General features: G+C 44.7%; 1 protein-coding gene across 1 annotated transcript in view; it reads left to right on the plus strand.

The window, feature by feature from the left end:
• LOC146008613 (medium-chain acyl-CoA ligase ACSF2, mitochondrial-like) overlaps positions 1-22,971 on the plus strand; it is a 144,263-nt gene that overhangs the window by 53,331 nt on the left and 67,961 nt on the right. The window contains exons 3-5 of the mRNA XM_083148087.1: positions 1,147-1,275; positions 8,786-8,839; positions 13,202-13,320. Of these exons, the coding sequence (XP_083004213.1) occupies positions 1,147-1,275; positions 8,786-8,839; positions 13,202-13,320 (302 nt within the window). The remainder of the gene's footprint in view (positions 1-1,146; positions 1,276-8,785; positions 8,840-13,201; positions 13,321-22,971) is intronic.

The raw sequence follows: 22,971 nt of genomic DNA on the forward strand, positions 1-22,971 counted from the left end.
ATACCCTCCAACATGACCCATTGCATTTGGTACACAATGCTCTGTTCCTGGGCTTCCCTCTTAATGTATGAGTGCCGTTACCTGAGTTGAAACACCCTTCTGGTCAATTACCTAGTTCCAGACAAGTGATGGAAATCATACATTAAGAGAGAAGTTCAGGAGCAGAGCATTGTGTACCGAATGCAATGGGTCATGTTGGAGGGTATGCAGTGGGTGGTACAACACCAGTTTTTGTCATATGTTCTTAGCCTTTTTTGGTGAAGGTCTTTTTCCTGTATTATCCTGGGCAGAAATCAATCCAGTTTTGCACTGTGGGTATCACTAATCTTTATCTTTGTCTACAAACAGTAGGTTGACATGACAATGGTCGACACATGAAAAGGTCGACGTGGTTTTTTTTATAAGTTTTTTTATTTTTGGGGGACTTTTTCATCCATGTGGACTCCTTTTGGGAACGAGAAAAGTTGCCATTATTAATTAAAGTATCCCCACTGAGGGTCTAATTCAGAATAGATCACTATTTACAGAGTTTGCAAATCGAGCTATTATCGAACAACTGTGCACGCGTAGTGACTGAAAATATGAATGGATCATAAACACAATGGAGTCACAGTTTGACTGACAGGAAGCCGGTGTTTGGGGGCGTAAACCTGCCGTTTTGTGGGTGTGTTTGAAAAAAAGCAAGTGTGCCCCGGCATTTTTAAGGAGGGTCTTTTTAGGGTTATTACCGGGTTGCTGTTGGGTCAACCCAGGTCGAGTTGCGGTGGGAAAGCACCAAACCTAATAAGCCGGGCCGACCAACCTGGCAATTAGTTCCGGGTTTTAAGAAAGGTTAAATCCAGGTTGCCCTGTGTATAACTTTCAGAAGTCATTTTAGCTTATGGAGGCATAGCAGTGGGACAGATATCTTTCAGTCTTCCTCTTGAAGCCTCCGTCCGGTGCCGGCTTCAATCCCAGAAGCTGACACTGTTTCTCATACATTTTGGAAGTATTCCAAGACTAGTTTAAGACCATTTATTTTGCAGATTGAGATTATACTTCCATAAATAATAAATTGTGTATTTTCGAACATATATTAATTTGAGAGATTAAGGCATGCCTGCATACTATGAATACAGAATAAGAGAATATTATTTTGTCATTCAGGTAGAGACGATGGCTGCTGGACTGTTAGCACTGGGCCTGAAGAAAGGAGAGCGCCTGGGAATGTGGGGCCCAAACAGCTATGAATGGATTGTTACACAGTATGCAACGGCTCAAGCTGGGATCATATTGGTGAGATCAGTTGTGTTTTAACAAATTTGGTTTTGAATTTAATATAACAGTAAATTAGATCTAAAAAAAAAAGTGGACCAACCATCTACACACTAAACCAGGGCTGGGCAACACTGGCCCTCCAGATGTTAGTGAACTACACATCCCAGGATGCTTTTTAGTTTTGCTATGTGGCCATGCTGAAACTGATGCAAGGCATGCTGGGATGTGTAGTTCATCAACATCTGGAGGGCCGATGTTGCCCAGCCCTGCACTAAACAGATATATGCAGGTGTAATATAAATAGTTATTGTGTTACTTGCAACCCAACTTGATTTTTACCTTATTACTTGATGGCAGGAGAATTTGTTGGTAATGGTCAGTCTAATGTCACCCATACAATAGGACGATATTGCATATGATCCTTTGATTTCTACTGCATCTAAATCGAAGGTTTTTATGCATCTCAACTGGGTCACCTGACGCGATGCGTGGGCCTGCTGGTTGAATCTAATGTCGATAGATATTAGTTGCCGCATATGATATCTATTGAATTGCATTAGTGATCACATGTGGGTGTCGGGGAGTGGGAGTGGGACAGGAGCACTGCCAGCGCGCGCGGGGGGGGGGTGTCAGCCGTGGCGGCAGAATTTTAAAAAACTGTCCAGCTCTGATTGGCTGAGAGACTGAGAGAGAGGCTGCCCAGTGTTTTATCAGACTCTGCCACCGCTGCTTACCCCCGCCGCCTGCCAGTGCTCCTTCACAGTGCTACGCTACTCTGCCAGCCTTCTTGGAAGAGGGCACTTAAGGCACCATAAGATGTAATCAGATGCGATGGGACATCGCATCGCAATGTCCCATCGCATCCTATCGCATAAGTATCCGGGCACCATAAGGAATATTTATTCATAGCACAGTATGGCTGTATTCATTGCATATACATGACAAGTGTATGGTCTCTACTCCTAAAATAAAAATTAAGAATCACTAATAGCACTCACAAATATGTATGTAAAAGTTATACTTTATTTTTATGCCTACCTGCTGATATATAGTTGCAAAAACAAGTAAACCTTATAAACCACACATGTACCGATAACGTATCATATTTTAAGGTTTCCCCATGAAATGGGGAAAATGCATTTAGCATTGTTGCTTTCCCAGGGGGTCCTGTGGAGCCTGGCTCCGAGATTCCTCCCGGAGGCCCGAAGACTCTAGGGGTGTTCCACTCTTTCCCCTGTCTTTTTTAGATTATTCTCTTGCCTTCTCTCTGCGTTGTCTCACGTAAGACCTGGCGCAGGGCCGGCGCTACCCACTCAGCAGCTCCTGCAAAGCAGGGAGGCGCCATGCTGAAAAGTCGCTGTCTCCCTCCCTGCTCTGCTAAAGCTGCCTCAGCCCTCACTGTCACTGCCTCCAGCACCTGTCTGACAGCGGGCGGGCGGCAGTATAAAGAGCTGCCCCCTGCACGGCGAGTGCACACAGCCTGCACGCCGCCTGCAGTGCCTGTCTGACAGCAGGCGGCAGTATGAAGAGGCTGAGCAGCTCCCTGCACCGCGCACACACTGTCCTACTCCTGTGACCTGCCCCCTCTTCCTCACAGACACAGGCATGTAGTGCTGTCTGTGAATGCCTGGATGACATGTCATGTCCGGATCCGCCCCCTACCCATTGCTCCCTGCGCCTGTCAGCTGTCAATCAAATGACGAACAGGCAGCAGCGCCGCCCTTCCTTCCCTCTTCTCAGTGTGCTGTGCCAGTGCCACTGCCAGTCCTAAACACTCCGCCCCCTCTATCTCCTCCCCTTTTCTTCCATCTCCTCCTTCTTTCCCCTCCTTTCCCCTTAGTCACGAGAAGGGTGTAATGGCGTCCTCAGTGTCTTGCCTATGCAGATAGAAGAGGAGGGACTGCACAAGAGTTAAACAGCAAAAGAACAGTGAGTCTATTATTATACATGTTTATAACACATTTTTTAATAATTGTAGATTTTTTTAATATTAATTTAGACACTTTTTAAATAATGGGCTGGGTTATGTGCCTAAAGGTAGCCGTACACGCTGCAAAAGCAGCGTGCGATGCGCTCCTGCGGGCATCGCACAGTATAAAATGTATGTGCTGCACATACTATTTGTACTGCTTTCGGATCGCATCGCACACACATTGCATGCATGCCGTGCGATGCGATGTGATCTAGATTCTCGCAGCGTGTATGGGCACCTTTAGTGCCTGCAACATTTTGCAGACACAGCACTGAGATGGTGTATGCATACATGAACATGCACCCGAGATCCTCCATAGGATCGCATGTTGCATACGCCCCCACAATCGGGCTGCAGCTTGTTGCAATGGCAATGTGAAAGGGCGCAAAATGTATGGTTTGCAGGAGGGCGCCGGACACCCTAGCACCGGCCCTGACCTGGCGGCATTGAGGTTGGAGCCGGCATAATGTAACACTCGGGCCTGAGGTTACAGAGATTTACCTTTCAGGAACATCTTCAGTGGCAACTCAGAATTATTCACAGAGAGGCAGGAGTTAAACAGGTGACAGTAAAATAAAGGGGGTTTTATTACAATTTCAGCTTCTTCAATAAATAATAGCAATTGTCACCATTTACTTAGAATACAGGTTCTGAGGTCTGCATTAGTCTGTGTGTCTCTTTAAAGAAGCTCTTGGACAGTTAAACAGTCTCTTTGTCATTAAGGCTCTGAATCCTTGCTTTTGCAGTATTAGGACTAAACTTTGTAGCACTATAACGCAAACAGCAGTAGCTGAAACTTGCAAATGCTGGGTGACAAACACAGACTAGTCATATATAAGTTCTGCTTCAGCTGCTTTACTGGGAATGTCTTTACTTGCTGGGTCTGTATCACAAACAAATGCCTGTCCATCACTGGTTACTCACAGCAGCCAGGGTGCTCATCTCCTCTCAGCACTACCTTATAGCTTCACTCACTGTGGCTATGGAGGGATCAGATAATCTCCAGGGCCTCCCAAAGTCTTTCTCTGCAGCTTAGCTGGCTATCTTCATGAGAGGTCAGTGCCCTTGCTCCTTGTAATGCTCCAGCAGCTATCATTCTGCAACCATGCTCTCTCCATATGCTGGCTGACTCTGTCCTCTCTTTACTTTCACTTTCTAAAAACCTCCTCACCTCATCCTGTGCATGTGTAGCCAGCTTCCTGACTCTGAGCCAATCCGTGCACTAGGAAGTGCATGCTATACAGTTAAGTTAACCTCTGCAGTACTGAGTGTCCCTGAAATGAGGCAGCAGAATAAATAAAGCACATGGATGTTTTCCATAACAAAACAACAAATATTCATACACATTCCTGTATATTGCTTCAAAAAAACAGTCCCAGTATTTCTTTCTGGGGTGCTACAAACTCCCACACTAAAAGGTTGCATGTCCTCATGCAAAACGGTAAGGTTCAAGGTCCCGAATAAACAATCTGTGTCCATATGATCTCTGATTGGCACTTTGTGTCACATGTTCCATTCCTGTGCGCCCCTCTCCACCTACATTGCATTGGTAGTCAAGTGGAGGACCTCTGTGATGTGAATAGCGCCAATACCGTCTGCGATGTGTTACATATCTGCTGCCTTGAACTGCTGCACCATTAGGACCGGTGACATTTACAGCCTGTTGACCTTTAGCTCCAATGATAACATCAAATTCCACAATTTCTCCATCTCCCAGGCTACGAAAATATTTTCTAGGGTTATACCTCTGGATGTCTGTATAATGAACAAACACTTGTTTCTTCATGTCGTGTCGATTTATGAAGCCATAGCCATATTGCCTGTTAAACCAAATAACTTTTCCCCTAACTCTTCTTGCAGTGACTTCACACTCTGGGTCTGTAGCTGGTGTGGTAACCATTTTAATTTGATTTTGGATTATAGGATGGATATCCACATCTCTGATCTGCTCTTCTTTGGTGCGCCATTTTGTCTCTCCTCTGCACTTCCCTTCTTGTTGCATGAGGTATCGCAATTGCTGTGACATTTCGGTGATTCCGTGGTTCAGTTCAGCCACTTGCACTTCTATAGTACTTAATGGATCAGGACCTATGGCCGGAGCACCCTGTGCAGCCGCTCCTTTCGGTGTATGCAGATCCAGGATTTCCATCTTTGCATTCTCTGGGGCATATTTATTTTCTTGGTACCCCAACATTTCTGGACAGGACAGTTCTTGACTGTTTAATTTCCCTACTATTTTAATGGCAGATTCTTTGAAGGATGAAAAGGAGCTTGTAGATAACTGTAACTGAAGGAGGCGTAAATGCACCTTCACCATCTCACCATGGGAACCCTCTATAAATTGATTTATCAATACTTCGTCTGTTGGTCGGATTTCTGTTGGGTCAATGGCCTGAAGTGTTCTAAGTGCCTTCTGTAATGCGAGGGCAAAATCACGCAGTGTTTCTCCTGGCTGCTGCTTTCTTGTGTAAAAGGCCACCTTCAGTTCAGACAATGTTCTTGTATCAAACGTTGTGGCTATTCGTTGTAGGATCAGGTCGACTGTTTTTCTTTGCTCCTCTGGCCATGAAGTCACCTCTTCTAAGGCTGTGCCTTTCAACTGCCCAATTAAGATCTCCACTTGTTGCTGGTCTGATAATGTGTACAGGATAAACATCGACTCCATTTTTCTTTTAAAGTCTGTTAAGGTATTTGCCTCTGAAGCTTCTCCACTATAAACTGGGAGCCATGTGACCCCAAAGTGATAGGGCAGCATTATTGGGTTTATGTTGGTCATGGTTGGAACAGTATTTGGAGAATCTCCCGCAGCTTGTTCATTGGATGACATGTTGATATTGTGTTTGTATCCTGTTCGTAGGACGCCAATTGTAACACTCGGGCCTGAGGTTACAGAGATTTACCTTTCAGGAACATCTTCAGTGGCAACTCAGAATTATTCACAGAGAGGCAGGAGTTAAACAGGTGACAGTAAAATAAAGGGGGTTTTATTACAATTTCAGCTTCTTCAATAAATAATAGCAATTGTCACCATTTACTTAGAATACAGGTTCTGAGGTCTGCATTAGTCTGTGTGTCTCTTTAAAGAAGCTCTTGGACAGTTAAACAGTCTCTTTGTCATTAAGGCTCTGAATCCTTGCTTTTGCAGTATTAGGACTAAACTTTGTAGCACTATAACGCAAACAGCAGTAGCTGAAACTTGCAAATGCTGGGTGACAAACACAGACTAGTCATATATAAGTTCTGCTTCAGCTGCTTTACTGGGAATGTCTTTACTTGCTGGGTCTGTATCACAAACAAATGCCTGTCCATCACTGGTTACTCACAGCAGCCAGGGTGCTCATCTCCTCTCAGCACTACCTTATAGCTTCACTCACTGTGGCTATGGAGGGATCAGATAATCTCCAGGGCCTCCCAAAGTCTTTCTCTGCAGCTTAGCTGGCTATCTTCATGAGAGGTCAGTGCCCTTGCTCCTTGTAATGCTCCAGCAGCTATCATTCTGCAACCATGCTCTCTCCATATGCTGGCTGACTCTGTCCTCTCTTTACTTTCACTTTCTAAAAACCTCCTCACCTCATCCTGTGCATGTGTAGCCAGCTTCCTGACTCTGAGCCAATCCGTGCACTAGGAAGTGCATGCTATACAGTTAAGTTAACCTCTGCAGTACTGAGTGTCCCTGAAATGAGGCAGCAGAATAAATAAAGCACATGGATGTTTTCCATAACAAAACAACAAATATTCATACACATTCCTGTATATTGCTTCAAAAAAACAGTCCCAGTATTTCTTTCTGGGGTGCTACAATAACCAGCTCCTTCGAATGCGGCTGTTAAAGGTGAAGCCTAGCACTGCACGCGTCTGCCGACCACGGGTAGAGGCAACAGAGTATAGGGTTCCAGTTTGGTGGTATCCTCCTAGAGTCATAACAGGCATCACTCTTGATAGCCCATATTTCTCTCATGGGCAACTTTATGCTCTTGAGTAAGCTCTGGAAAAAATCTTCACACTGTATATGAACCAGGGGGGAAAAAACAGTCAATGTCCTGTACCCTAAGGCTTTGCAATAAATACCTATGGCTGAAAAGAAGGACAACTGGAAAGCCATTTTGTGAAGTAAAAGTGATCTAGAAAGATGTTTTACTCTCATAATGTATAAATACAACTTTATAGTTTTAAAGTCAATTTGAAAAAATAAAATTTTCAGAAACAAGGATACAAAATTCCAAAAATTCTCCACACAAAACATAAGAATGCTAAAAAGGTACAAACGTGAGCTTGTAGTGCGAGTGAACTGCTAATAGCCTGTGTGTGCTTGCCTATCAGGCTCCAGTGAGAGATCTGGATGCATCTACAAGGTGCCAGCTAGGGTGGCCAATCCCAGGATTGGCGGGATCCCGGGATTTGGCCCCAAAATGTCCGGGATTTCAATCCCAGGATTGGAGAATCTAATCCCGGGATTTCGGGATTAGACTGCGCATGCGCAGTTTAATGCCGGGCGGCTTCTGAGCACCCGCTCAGAAGCTGCCCGGCTGTTCCTGACCCCAGCGACGGCCTGCGCAGCATGACCTCTGACCGTCACGCTCCGCAGGCCGCAGCGTCCTGCTACAGATGACCGCGCCTAGCCTCCCCTCCTGCCCAGCTAGTCCTGCCCAGAGGCACCAGGCAAGCACGACCGCAGCACTTCTGTCTGCCCTGTTCCCGCCCGCCTATGTAAGTAAATCTGCGGGGTGGCACCAGGCACCCCCCGCAGCGCTGCTTTGCCCCGCTCCTGGCTGCCACACACCCGCCTGCCCATGTAGGGGTGGACAGGGCGTGTTTTTCTTTTAGGGATGCCAATACCCCCCCTATATGTCTGTCTGTGCAACTCTATATATACTAATAACCATTGGCAGCTCGTACCTTTCGGTAGGAGGGGGGCTGCCGTTGGCCAGGGTGCCGGCACCCACCCTGCTGCCACTGCTCCTCCTGGTCCCCGGTGCAGCATTTGCATTCACATCCGGCACCTGTACTATGATGACAGGCGCTGGGACTGGTGCATGCACAGTATCGACCTCTGTACTGCGCATGCGGCCAGCTTCTATGGGCTACCTGTACAATACAGATGACAGGCACCTGGACCAGCGCATGTGCAGTACCAACGAAGGTACTGCACATGCTCAGACCCCGAATTTTATGGGCTGCTGCTCAGCAGCCAATAGAGAGTCGTCCCGAAGGGAGTGGACACCTCCCAGTGGGACTGCCTTGTGACTGGCAGGTCGTACTTCACTGCCAGTCAAAGTTAAGCCAGTGCAGTCTCACAGACTGCATCTGGCTTCACTACAATGGCGGATTTTATGTGTGTGTGTGTGTGTGTGTGTGTGTGGAGGGGGGTGCAGCCCACAGGTAAAAACCACCACTGCTAAGAAGTTTTTACTTGAACAATGTAATTTGCTAGAGAAATACCTTGTACTAATGTTCACGATTTGTCTGTGGTCCTGTAACACATGTTGAATAAATAGAAATACTTTTTGATTACACATAAAATACCTCCTTCATAAATAATAGTTTTCCTATCTACAGGTATCTGTGAATCCGGCATATCAAACAAAGGAATTGGAATATGTGCTCAGAAAGGTATGCTAAACTGAATACTGCTAAATATATGTAGACATATGAGGCACATGTCTAGGGATGCCACTTGCTGGGGCGACACTCAGATATTCCTTTTATTACTCTGAAATTCCCCAGTGAAGAGTCCTTCTGTGCACCTAAGTGGGGTGTGGACAGCTGAGACATGCCTACAATATGGTACAGGGGATATATTCTGTAGGTACTGGGAAATGGATGGATCAGTGTGCGTTTGGATCTGGAGGCTGGCCAATCAGAGCCTGACCAGTTATCAGAGGCATGTAAAATGTCAGAGGTCATGGCACGCTTTATTATAACGCTATAGTTTTTATCATTAAAGCAATTCTTATGACTTAATGAAAATAATACAATTAAGGGGGGGGGGGTAGAGGACATAGGCCATTAATGTTGTGTTTATGGGTGGTTTGATCCCTAAATCTGCCTCTAATCCTATGTAAATCCGAGTAAGACTCATCTATGTCAGAAGCAATAGTATTAATTAGAATTGTAATAGATGAGTTATGGATTTTTTTTTACCTTCTAAAAGGCTAAGTAAATCTACCAGACCCAGGGTAGAACTATCTAGAATTATCAGGTAGTATCTAAATGGAGAAGCAAAGATTTCTTAAGGCCCCCATACACTAGTGCAAGGTATCGCATGGGAAAATGCATGCAATATGGCCACTTTTCATCTGATCCCTCATTCTGGAAACTAAGAATCGGATACAAATTGGCTATCGCACTAGTGGATAGGAGCCATTATACTATAGAAATATATATATATACACGTACAGCACTTACGTACAACCCGGTAGAATGGATGGGTGCCAAGCCACCAGAAATCCCGCAATGAGAGCTCCACATACAAATATATATATATAGATAGATAGATAGATAGATAGACTCCGATAAGGTATCAGAGACTCGCAGAAGGATATACACAAAAAAACATACATAGAAGGTGAAGTGTACATCCATGTAAAGAGTAATATCTGCATACTCCACATACAGGATAGTCAAAGAGCACAGACCCGAAGGCGCCATTCGGGCAGATATAGTAGCGATTATAGCGCTAGATGTCCAAACCCTATACATTGAGAGGAGTATGACCTATCAAATACGGACAATACATAGGTACTAATATCTAAACATCGCAGCAATATCAAATTAGGAGATAGAGAATGAGAACAATGCCCAGCTACGTACTTACACAGGGCTGGGCAACACCGGCCCTCCAGATGTTAATGAACTACACATCCCAGGATGCTTTGCATTAGTTTTGCTATGTGGCCATGCTGAAACTGATGCAAGGCATGCTGGGATGTGTAGTTCATCAACATCTGGAGGGCCGGTGTTGCCCAGCCCTGTACTAACGGAATAGAACCCCCAAAGTAAACCTTCTTATTGCTAACAAAATAAATCCCAAAAGGACCCCAAAACAAACCTTCCCATAACCCGCCACCCTGTATGACCTAACCCCAATCTAGGTATACCTGGATCCCAAAAAACTCTCCCCACCCAGATACTAAACTAACTGGCTGGGGCATATAAAAAGACCGGATATTGTATCAAAATTAGGGCCAGACCTCTCGGTTAATTGATGCAGTAGAATAGATACATTCCATCCAGGATATATAGTAGTGATCCCAATTATCACAATCCCAGCTCTGATAGAACAAACAGGATAACATCTACTAAATAGGGGTTAATTTCCAACAAGGCAGTACATCAACATCGTTCTGAAAAGAAGAATCAGCAAACATAGCAGTATACATGGAATCCGAAACATCAAATCAGAGCAAAATATCTCTCCTTAGTCTAGCCAGTATTTAGAAGCGGCTGAGAATTTTTTTAGCACCCCTGTAGACCCAAAACCGCACATATGTAGCGGGAGGTAATAGTCTCAAATTTGCCCTATTTATCCAAGGATTCAAGGATAAACACAAATATAATGGCAAAAGAAACAATCATATATTAGGCGTCATCGCTTCAAGTCCAGTGGTACAGCCACATCTTCGATTTTGTGGTAGTCCTCCAAAACAGGAGATAATATGGTGTCAGCGAACTCCCGTGTCAGCAGTATATAGGGCTCCTCTTCCTTAACAAGGGTATCCAAAGGTTGAGCCGGTGACGAAGGTGGGGAGGCCACAGCAACAGGATTTAAAGGCACAGTCACCAGAACGTCAAATTGAGCAAGAAGTCTCTGACTGGAGGCATTTATGGCATGAAGGATTTGTTGCATGTATCCTGACATCATAACTGGCGAAGTGGCACTCAGTACTGGATAGAATGGCGGTGGCTAGCACACCCCCCAGGGCCTTCCACGGGTCTGTTAAGAACAGCGGCCACCAACCTCCAGCGCCACAGAGGAAATCACTTGGAGAGAAGAGCTTGTGAACGCCACCAGATTCCTCTGCCTTGTGTGTTCCGGATAGAGCAGGGGTTCCTACTGAGCTCAGCACATTCAGTAGCAGGTCTACATAGGTGCCGCAGTCCAGGGGAAGATTGATCCCCACATTGAGAGTGGGTGATAAGGTATGGCTGTCCACTCGCAACATTCATCTTCGTGTACCATCAATGAAGTTTGCGCCTCGTTTTATCGGTCCCTTCCCGATAATACAGATTATCAATCCAGTTGCCTACAAATGAAAATGACCTCATTACTTAAGAATTCCAAATTTCATTAGTTTTGAACAAATTTCATGCCGCACTTCCCAAATCTCCCAAAGTCCTCACTCATGGGGGCATTGAATATGAGTTGGCCCGAATTCTGGACTCTCGCATTAGGTACAAACGTTTACAATATCTAATTGATTGGAAAGGCTATGGGCTGAAGAAAGATCTTGGACCAATGCGTCTGAAGTACACGCCCCCAGAATGATTCGGGAAATTTACAAAAAATTTCCAGCTAAACCCAAAGAGTGTCCTGGGGCCACTCATAAAGGAGGGGGTGCTGTCACGACCACCATTGCAGCTACCCTTGCTCCCTGTGCTGTTTCAGCCCTGCAGTGCTCTGACGCTATGCCCTCTGCCCTGGCGCTCACCTCCGCTTCTGATGCCGACGCCGACCTGCTACATTCTGTTGCTCCGTCACCCAGGCTCCATGTTCCGTTGCCGGGTGTCGGTTCTAGTGTGCAGTGTCTGGGCGTGCTGGCTCCGGGTAGCGTGAGGCGCGATCCGCCATGATAGCGTCCTTCTAGGCCACAGGCTGGGAAGCGCCGGCTGCAGCGCCTCCGCGTAGTATTCTCCGCCGGCTGTTTTCTGTTGCCACAACGGGTGGCAGCCATCTTGTTGGTGTCCTCAGCCTATACTTCGCAGCTCCAGTCATGATGTCACTCCTGCGGCCAATCACCATCAAGCTCAGCACTTAAATACTGACTAGCCGGGCCAGACCGGCAGTCAGTACAATGTTGTCCACCCGATAGCATTTCCGTGCATCCCTGGCAATTCCTGCAGTCTTCGCTGCAGGCTGACTCCCCATCTTCCAGGTGAAGTCTTTGCTTCCTCCATTCCTGCTGGTCGTCCACTGTATTCAACCATATTCTACCACGGAACTCCATTGCCGCCTCTAAGGATTCAAGGACAAGGTTAAACATCCCACAGGTGTCATCTTCCTCCTTAAGTTTCCTGACGGTTAATTCCGGTGGCCAGATTCTCTGGTGCCTTGGCAGCCACGACCGTATTCAGCGGGATTCCTTCAATTGACTTCATCTTCCGATTCTTCAATTATTATTCTTCAATTGTTATTCTTCAAAGCATCATATCTTCAAGTTCTTCAATAACTCCATCATTTACCATCATCTACAAATTCTTTCAATAAGTTATTATTATTGTTGTCTTCATCCTCATTCATCCAATATCTACAGTTATACCATTGTGCCATTATCATATCCTTGTATCGCAGTATCTTCATTAAAAAGGTTTAATTTTATTCAATTGCTTCACTCCGCTCTGTCGTTCATGCAACAGCCCTACATTAAAGCACCCAGCCTCCGTTATACTCCGGCTGGTGCTTCACCAAGATCACTAAACGTGACACAGAGTAGACAAAATACTGGCATACAAGATATAATAAATCTAAGTTCTAAATTGTCATGGTGATGCCACAATCATTCAAATCTAATCGTGCACTAGTTGGAAGAAAAATAAACCCAAAACTATACTCAGGTCAAGTAGTTGTAGCAGTTTGGCATTGCAAAAACCAAGTGGTGTATTCAAATATTTTCTGGATATATCATTGGGTTGAGTCATCAGCCTATGTATTTTATTGTTATTACCGTTTTTATATTTGTATAATCATATTGATACTTTTTTTTACCTTCTCTGGCATCCTTATTGATATTTTAACTCTTGTTTTTACATCTACAGGTTGGCTGTTCTGCCCTTGTGTTCCCATCACAATTTAAAACACAGAAATACTATGAAATTTTTAAGCAGATTTGTCCGGAGATAGAACATTCCCCACCAGGGGGCATCAAGAGTAAGACGTAAGTGGGCTGTATTATGTGGGCATGCGTTCCACCAAATATGAATATTTTATCCTCTATCCCACTTGGTTTCCATTTCCACCGTTCTAAGGGGTTTTCACAGGTAAGGTTATTTGTTGACCCGGATAATACTAGAGTACAGGGCCCAGACTTGCAATACAGACAACAAATGTAGCAGGTCTAATAACAGGTTTTTCCATGCATGGATCAAGATGAATCACATTTGGCAATAGATATCAATAATAATTTATATGATCTGCTCTGCAGGGTGTGCTGGGAAAATGCAGGACAGCCATACTAGCGCTCATGGCTACCGGTGGTGAGCTGAAAGAATGCAGGCCAGCTTGGTGGTAACACAGAGTGCTGGGAGAATGCAGGTCAGACACACTGTGAAGTAGCACCTTAAATGAAGCTTGAGTGCTGAGCTCGGAGAATGCAGGCCAGCTTCCAGAGCAGAACAGAGCAGGTACAGGTCACAGGGATTACCGATGAGCACAGCAGGTTCAGGTACCGAGATAGAACCAAAATGCAGACATCAGTGTACCCATGAGCAAAGTACAACAGGTGCAGGTTACCATGATTGAACTGAGAGCAAAGTGCAATGCAGGTTACCAGGATGTTCCCATGAGCAGAGCACAACAGGTGCATGTTACTGGAATTGAACCAGAGAGCACAGTGCAATGCTGAACTATCAAATTCCCTTAATTTATCCCCCAAGTACACTCCCTTGTACCCCAAAATACTGTATGTACTTAAACATACAAAAACATCAAACACTTTAGCCCGCTATTCTGTTGTTGCACCGCATTAGCTGTCCAATATAGTCCAGCTGGCTGGTCTGCTGATACATAAAGAGTACATGTTGCTCCTGAAAAAGGTGTCGAGACAAGTACAGTTTTTCCACACCGGTAACTGGTGAGCGGTGGTGGTTGTGGCTGCTGTGGTGGAGGCACATGGGGTGTAGGCTCCACAGGAGTGAGGATGATGGTAGTGGAAGGGGCAAGCCCTGTGGTGCTGTTGACAACACATGAGAAGAACCTGCAGAAGAAAAGATAATTAACATAACAAATACTGGCAATGGAGAATACCTACAACCTACACTAATTTGAAATACCTAGCAATGCACGTGCTATCAAACTAATTGACATATTAAAAATGATTACACAAAAACACCTCAACTTGGATTATTAAATATATTTTCTGAGGCCCTTTAATTTTATAAAAACTACTTCACATAGCAGTTTAAAGTAGGCTGGAGCTAAAACGTCACTTATGTGATTGGGCCTACATTAATAAATGTTATGGTTGCAGGTAACATATGTAATGTGTGTGTGTGTGTGGTTTTTTTTTTTGCATTTTATTATTCACTCACTAGGATGAGTGACCTGCCCTTGTTGTGCTCTGCTCATTGGTACATCCTGGTAACCTGCACTGCTGTCTGCACACTTCGGTTCTATCTCAGTACCTGTACCTGCTCTGTTCTGCTCTGGAAGCTGCAGAGCACAACAAGTGCAGGTTACCGGAATTGAACTGGAGAGCTAAGTGCAATACAGGTTACCAGGATGTACAGTATTGATGAGCAGAGCACAACAGGTGCAGTTTACTTGAATTGACTGATGAGGCAGAGTACAGCAGCTGCAGGTTACTGGAATTAAACCGATGAGGCAGAGCACAGCAGGTGCAGATACCGGGAATGAACCGAAATGCAGACAGCAGTGCAGGTTACCGGGATTAAACCGACGAGGAAGAGCACAGCAGGTGCAGGTACCAGGATTGAACTGAAATGCGACTGCAGTGCAGGTTACCGGGATTAAACCGGCGAGGAAGAGCACAGCAGGTGCAGGTACCAGGATTGAACTGAAATGCGACTGCAGTGCAGGTTACCGGGAAGAAACCGATGAGCAGATCCCGGCAGGTGAAGATTACTGGGATTGAACCAGAGAGGCAACAGCAGTAAAAAACAGCTACCTGGGAACACCGGGATGGACAGATAATAGCAGCAGTGCAGCTACTCAGGAAAGCTGTGCAACCAGGCGGTGCAAAAGATGAGATAGCATACAGGGTTTGTACAACAAAGCAATGGCAACTCATCAGTGCTGAAAGACTGGCTGTATGGTGATTGGCCATGTTAACTGGGTCCAGAATAGTCAGTTGACTCAGACAGACAAGTACTGGGCCTAGAGGGAAACCCCTGCATAGTAGAACCACATGGAAACATACATGCATAGAGCCAGCAAAGGTTGACACATGGAGCTGAAGTATGTGGCATGTGCCTCTGCGAGCGGCATAGACAGATGACAGACAGACAAACTACGCTTTGTGACAGGGGTAAATTCAGTGGCGTATTAATAACCACACAGACCCCGCGGTCCCGGGGAGGCGCTGATAAGTGTAAGCGCCGGGGGGTCTGCAGGGCTATCGATGCGCTGCACTGCTACCGGGACCAACCTTACCCCTCTGCTTGCCGCCGCCTGTACCAGCATATCTACTTGTCTCTTGGCTCCTGCTAATGAAAAATAGCCCACACAAAGGTTTTTTTTCTGGTTGATACGCAAGGCTGCAAATTCCACCAAGCCCCGCCTTGCGAATGAAAGGAAAAAAGAGGATTGTGTGCTACACAATTAGCAGCAGCTGGCACGGGGTAGTCACTCCCCAATATACTAGATGTGCAAAAAAGAAGAAATGTGCCAGTGCGGGCTGATTGATTACAAGACGGTTCAAGGAAATATAAAGATATAACACAGTAAAATCATTAAGAAGAATTCTGATTCCACATTAACCCCTTCCCGACATTTGACGTATATATACGTCATGGCCGGGATGTACTTCCCGACACATGACGTATATATACGTCATGACTTTAAACTGTCCCCGCGTCTATAGACGCGGTGACAGTTTAAACATGTCTGCTGTCCCTGCTGTCACCGGTGATGACCACACCTCACCCCACCTGCCCCCAAGGCTGTGATTGGTCCGTCGGACCGACGGACCAATCACAGCCATAGCGCGTTATTTAAACTAACGGTGACTGCGCTGCAGACGCCATTCCGGTCTGGAATTGCGTGCAGAGCGGTCACCGGCCAATCTGTCGTGATATACATACCTGATCCTTGCCTGATACTTGCCTGATACTTACCTGATCACCGCTGATAGCGTACTGCCAGCAGCTGGATGCTTACTGGATCTTGTCACTTCCTGTGTGCTGCTGCTGCAGTGTCATATAGGGGTTTATTCTAGTTCATTCTTTCTGACAAAATCCTTCTTAGATGGACAAAACCATGTGCACTTCAGGGGGGCAGATGTAACATGTGCAGAGAGAATTAGATTTGGGTGAGTTTTTTTGTTTCTGTGCAGGGAAAATACTGACTGCATGATTTTACACTGCAATATAGATCTCACTTTGAAGAAAAACCCCACCCAAATCTAATTCTCTCTGCACAAGTTACATCTGCCCCACCCGCAGTGCACATGGTTTTGTCCATCTAAGAAGGATTTTGTCAGAAAGAATTAACTAGAATAACCCCCAGAGTGACAGATAGTGAGAGATAGTCAGAGATAGTCAGAGATAGTGACAGAGAGTGATAGAGAGTGCTATATTTTGTGTCTGCTGCACCCCCTTTTGTGCTGATCAGTATATCTGTGCTGATCAGCAACTTTTTGGGGGTGCAGGGGTTGTTATTTTTTTTATATATATACCTGTCAGTTGCACCAAAGCTTGTGCTGCCTGTGCAACTGACTGCTGCCCCCCTGCTGCCCCCCCTTTTGTGCTGATCAGTATAAATTAACTGATCAGCAACTTTTTGGGGGTCCAGGTTTTTTTTTTTATATATACCCTGTCAGGTTGCACCCACAGTTGGGTGCCTGCTGCCCCTCACTGCTAATCAGTGTTGCATCACTGCATCACTGATCTGCAGTTTTTTGTTTTTTTTGGAGAGTGCAGTGGGGTTTTGTTTTTACACCCACGTTGCTTTTGTGGGTGTCCTGTGGCCGCTGAGCGCTGATCAGTGACGTACATCACTGAACAGCATTTTTGGCACAGGGTTGATATAATTTTTTTTCTGCAGTTTTTTTAAATTGTTTTTTTTTTGGAGAGTGCTGTGGTTTATTTTTTTTAAATTGTTTTTACACCCACGTTGCATTTGTGGGTGTCCTGTGGCCGCTGAGCGCTGATCAGTGACGTACATCACTGAACAGCATTTTTGGCACAGGGTTGATATAATTTTTTTTCTGCAGTTTTTTTAAATTGTTTTTTTTTTGGAGAGTGCTGTGGTTTATTTTTTTTTAAATTGTTTTTACACCCACGTTGCTTTTGTGGGTGTCCTGTGGCCGCTGAGCGCTGATCAGTGACGTACATCACTGAACAGCATTTTTGGCACAGGGTTGATATTTTTTTTTTTTTTGGATCAAATTCCTGTTGCCTTTGAGCGCTGTTCAGTGACGGACGTTACTGACCAACATCTGTGCTCAATTTTTGGCGCAGGACCTTTTTTTTTTTTTTTTTTAACCCCTTCAATTTTTTTTTTTTTTTTGGGATCAAATTCCTGTATAAAGTATTTTTTTTTCTGCACTACATACACACTACACACTACATACCCCCCGTGTTGAAATAAAGTTTGTACCCCCCCTACACTATACACGTGTTGAAACATTACACTTACAGAAACACAAAAATAAAAATGGCATCCCAAATGTCATCCCAAATGTCATCCCAGTCATCCAGAAGAATGTATTCAGCGGAGGAGGCATATGCCATGCTTGCCTCTGACTCTGACACAGCCAGTGATGCAAGCAGGGAATTTGAAGGATTCGTCTTAAGCTCCTCTTCCTCCTCTAGTGATGAGGGACCCCCTCAAAGACGCCCCCGTAGAGCAGCTGAGACCCCCCCCCAAATGATTGATCCCGTATGGACCCCACCACCAGACAATTTTGAGCCCCAGGTTCCTGAGTTTTTGGCCATCCCAGGAATCCAATTTGATTCAACAGGTCTCAGAGAAATTGACTTTTTCAAATTATTTTTCTCTGATGATTTTATAAATTTAATGGTGGACCAAAGTAATTTATATGCCCAGCAGTTTATTGCTCAAAACCCCACGTCATCATTTGCTAGGTGGACCCCTGTAGATGCAGTAGAGATGATGACGTTTTGGGGTCTGGTGTTACATATGGGCATAGTAAAAAAGCCAGAAATTAGGCAATATTGGAGAACAGATGTTCTGTACAGCACCCCACTTTACCGTATGGCCATGGCTCGGACTCGTTTTGAGACAATCCTTAAATTTTTACATTACACCGATAATGCACAGTGCCCACCCAGAGATGATCCCACCTTTGACCGGCTATTCAAAGTCAGGCCGGTCATTGATCATTTCAGTGCCAAATTTGCAGAGATGTACATCCCTGAAAAAATTTATTTGTATCGACGAGTCCCTTATACATTTTAAAGGAAGGGTTAAATTCCGCCAGTACCTTCCCAATAAGAGGGCAAGGTATGGCATAAAAATGTATAAGCTGTGTGAAAGCACCTCAGGGTACACCCACAGGTTTAGGGTATATGATGGAAAGGACTCAAGAATTGAACCGCCAGAATGCCCCCCCTCCCTCGTAGGTGTTAGTGGAAAAATTGTCTGGGATTTAGTGCACCCCTTCCTGGATAAAGGTTATCACCTCTATGTGGATAACTTTTACACTAGCATCCCCCTGTTTAAGGCCCTTGGTTCAAGAGGTACAGCAGCTTGCGGTACTGTGCGCAAGAACCAAAGAGGCCTACCAAAAACGCACGTTGCCCAATTACTGAGAAGGGGTGAAAGCAGGGGAATATGCACCGAAAATATGTTGTTGGTCAAATATAAGGACAAGAGGGATGTCCTTATACTGACAACAATTCATGGAGACAGTACCACCTCCGTCCCTGTACGAGGTACCAGTACCCACACCTCAAAACCTAATTGTATCCTAGATTACAATAAGTACATGGGCGGAGTGGATCTTTCAGATCAGGTACTGAAGCCGTACAGTGCCCTGCGGAAAACAAAAATCTGGTACAAGAAGCTGGCCGTGTATATCATCCAGATGGCACTGTATAACGCTTACGTGCTATTCCGTTCTACCAGCCAGAGGGGGACATTTATGCACTTTCAAGAGGAAGTCATAAAGGGCCTAATATTTGGGAACCAGCAGGCAGAGGGCCCCAGTACTTCTAGTACTGGCCCCCGTATTGTACCAGGGCAGCATTTTCCTAACGAAATCCCCTCCACTGCAAAAAAGGGCAGGACACAAAAAAGGTGCAAAGTTTGCTATAAAAAGGGAATAAGAAAGGATACTATTTTCCACTGTGAAACTTGCCCCGACAAACCCGGCCTATGTATAAAGGAGTGTTTTAAAATATACCACACATCTATGGATTATTAGGTTCATCATTTCACCGTGCTTCGGGGGTCTTGCTAATGCCACATAGCACCCACCATTCATTCCACCACAATCTGAGCTGCAAAATCCAAAAATCACTCCTTCCCTTCTGAGTCCTGCCATGCACCCAACTGGTATTTTTTGGTCACATATGAGGCATTGCCATACTCCGGAGAAATTGGGGCACAGATTTTGGGGTGCTTTTTCTCCTTCATACCTTATGAAAATGAAAAATTTTGAGCCAGAACTGCATTTTTGTGTAAAAAAATGTAATTTTTCATTTTCACAGCCCAGTTGTACCAAAATTGGTGAAACCCCTGGGGGTTTGAAATGTACACTATACCCCTAGATGAATTCCCTGAGGGGTATAGTTTGCAAAATGGGGTCACTTGTGGGGGGGTTCCACTGTATTGGTGCTTTGGGGGTCTTGCTAATGCGACATAGCACCCACCAACATTCCACCAGAATCTGTGCTACAAAATCCAAATATCACTCCTTCCCTTCTGAGTCCTGCCATTTTTTGGTCACACATGAGGCATTGCCGTACTCGGGAGAAATTGGGGCACAGATTTTGGGGTGCTTTGTCTCCTTCATTCCTTGTGAAAATGAAAAATTTTGAGCCAGAACTGCATTTTTGTGTAAAAAAAATGTAATTTTTCATTTTCTTAGCCCAGTTGTACCAAAATTGGTGAAACCCCTGGGGGTTTGAAATGTACACTATACCCCTAGATGAATTCCCTGAGGGGTATAGTTTGCAAAGAGGGGTCACTTGTGGGGGGGTTCCACTGTATTGGTGCTTTGGGGGTCTTGCTAATGCGACATAGCACCCACCAACATTCCACCAGAATCTGTGCTGCAAAATCCAAATATCACTCCTTCCCTTCTGAGTCCTGCCATTTTTTGGTCACACATGAGGCATTGCCGTACTCGGGAGAAATTGGGGCACATATTTTGGGGTGCTTTGTCTCCTTCATTCCTTGTGAAAATGAAAAATTTTGAGTCAGAACTGCATTTTTGTGTAAAAAATTAAATTTTTCATTTTCACTGCCCAGTTGTACCACAATTGGTGAAACCCCTGGGGGTTTGAAATGTACACTATACCCCTAGATGAATTCCCTGAGGGGTGTAGTTTGCAAAATGGGGTCACTTGTGGGGGGTTCCACTGTATTGGTGCTTCGGGGGTCTTGCTAATGCGACATAGCACCCACCAACATTCCACCAGAATCTGTGCTGCAAAATCCAAATATCACTCCTTCCCTTCTGAGTCCTGCCATGCACCCAACTGGTATTTTTTGGTCACATGTGAGGCATTGCCGTACTCGGGAGAAATTGGGGCACATATTTTGGGGTGCTTTGTCTCCTTCATTCCTTGTGAAAATGAAAAATTTTGAGCCAGAACTGCATTTTTGTGTAAAAAATTTAATTTTTCATTTTCACTGTCCAGTTGTACCACAATTGGTGAAACCCCTGGGGGTTTGAAATGTACACTATACCCCTAGATGAATTCCCTGAGGGGTGTAGTTTGCAAAATGGGGTCACTTGTGGGGGGTTCCACTGTATTGGTGCTTCGGGGGTCTTGCTAATGCGACATAGCACCCACCAACATTCCACCAGAATCTGTGCTGCAAAATCCAAATATCACTCCTTCCCTTCTGAGTCCTGCCATGCACCCAAATGGTATTTTTTGGTCACATGTGAGGCATTGCCGCACTCGGGAGAAATTGGGACACATATTTTGGGGTGCTTTGTCTCCTTCATTCCTTGTGAAAATGAAAAATTTTGAGCCAGAACTGCATTTTTGTGTAAAAAATTTAATTTTTCATTTTCACTGCCCAGTTGTACCACAATTGGTGAAACCCCTGGGGGTTTGAAATGTACACTATACCCCTAGATGAATTCCCTGAGGGGTGTAGTTTGCAAAATGGGGTCACTTGTGGGGGGGTTCCACTGTATTGGTGCTTCGGGGGTCTTGCTAATGCGACATAGCACCCACCAACATTCCACCAGAATCTGTGCTGCAAAATCCAAATATCACTCCTTCCCTTCTGAGTCCTGCCATGCACCCAAATGATATTTTTTGGTCACATGTGAGGCATTGCCGTACTCGGGAGAAATTGGGGCACATATTTTGGGGTGCTTTGTCTCCTTCATTCCTTGTGAAAATGAAAAATTTTGAGCCAGAACTGCATTTTTGTGTAAAAAATTTAATTTTTCATTTTCACTGCCCAGTTGTACCACAATTGGTGAAACCCCTGGGGGTTTGAAATGTACACTATACCCCTAGATGAATTCCCGGAGGGGTGTAGTTTGCAAAATGGGGTCACTTGTGGGGGGGTTCCACTGTATTGGTGCTTCGGGGGTCTTGCTAATGCGACATAGCACCCACCAACATTCCACCAGAATCTGTGCTGCAAAATCCAAATATCACTCCTTCCCTTCTGAGTCCTGCCATGCACCCAAATGGTATTTTTTGGTCACATGTGAGGCATTGCCGTACTCGTGAGAAATTGGGGCACAGATTTTGGGGTGCTTTGTCTCCTTCATTCCTTGTAAAAATGAAAAATTTTGAGCCAGAACTGCATTTTTGTGTAAAAAATTAAATTTTTCATTTGCACAGCCCAGTTGTACCACAATTGGTGAACTGGTCCCTAAAAAAATCAGTGTTTGAACTTTTCTTGAAAATTTGAGAATTTGCTATTCATATTTTAAGCCTCCTAGTGTCCAAAAAAATTAAAAGGATGTTGAAATAATGATGGAAACATAAAGTAGACATATGGTCTATGTTAGTTATTAACTATTTTGAGTGGTATGATTATTTGTCTCACAAGCAGAAAATTTAACATTTTGAAAATTGCTAAATTTTCCATTTTTTTACGACATTTTGGTATTTTTCACAAAAAAACACAGACTGTATCGACCCAAATTTACCACTAACTTGAAGTACAATGTGTCACGAGAAAACAATCTCAAAATCACTGGGATAAGTAAAAGCAAAAAAAAGTTATCCCCACTTAAGCGATACCTGTCAGATTTGAAAAAAAGGGCTCTGTCAGGAAGGCAAAAACAGGCTGCGGCGGGAAGGGGTTAAACTAAAAATATGTTTGCTACATATTGAGGTATAATTAAGATAGTTTCCAACTGTAAACGCTTGAATGTATATTACCAGTCCTTGATGATGGAATGGCTGATGGGATTTTTGGATATGTTGTTAGAACTCCCACGTTTGTAGAGCGTGTCTCCCCACAA

This window comes from Crinia signifera, chromosome 6 (genome assembly GCF_055691185.1).
Source record: "Crinia signifera chromosome 6, ASM5569118v1, whole genome shotgun sequence".
NCBI classification, from domain to species: domain Eukaryota; kingdom Metazoa; phylum Chordata; class Amphibia; order Anura; family Myobatrachidae; genus Crinia; species Crinia signifera.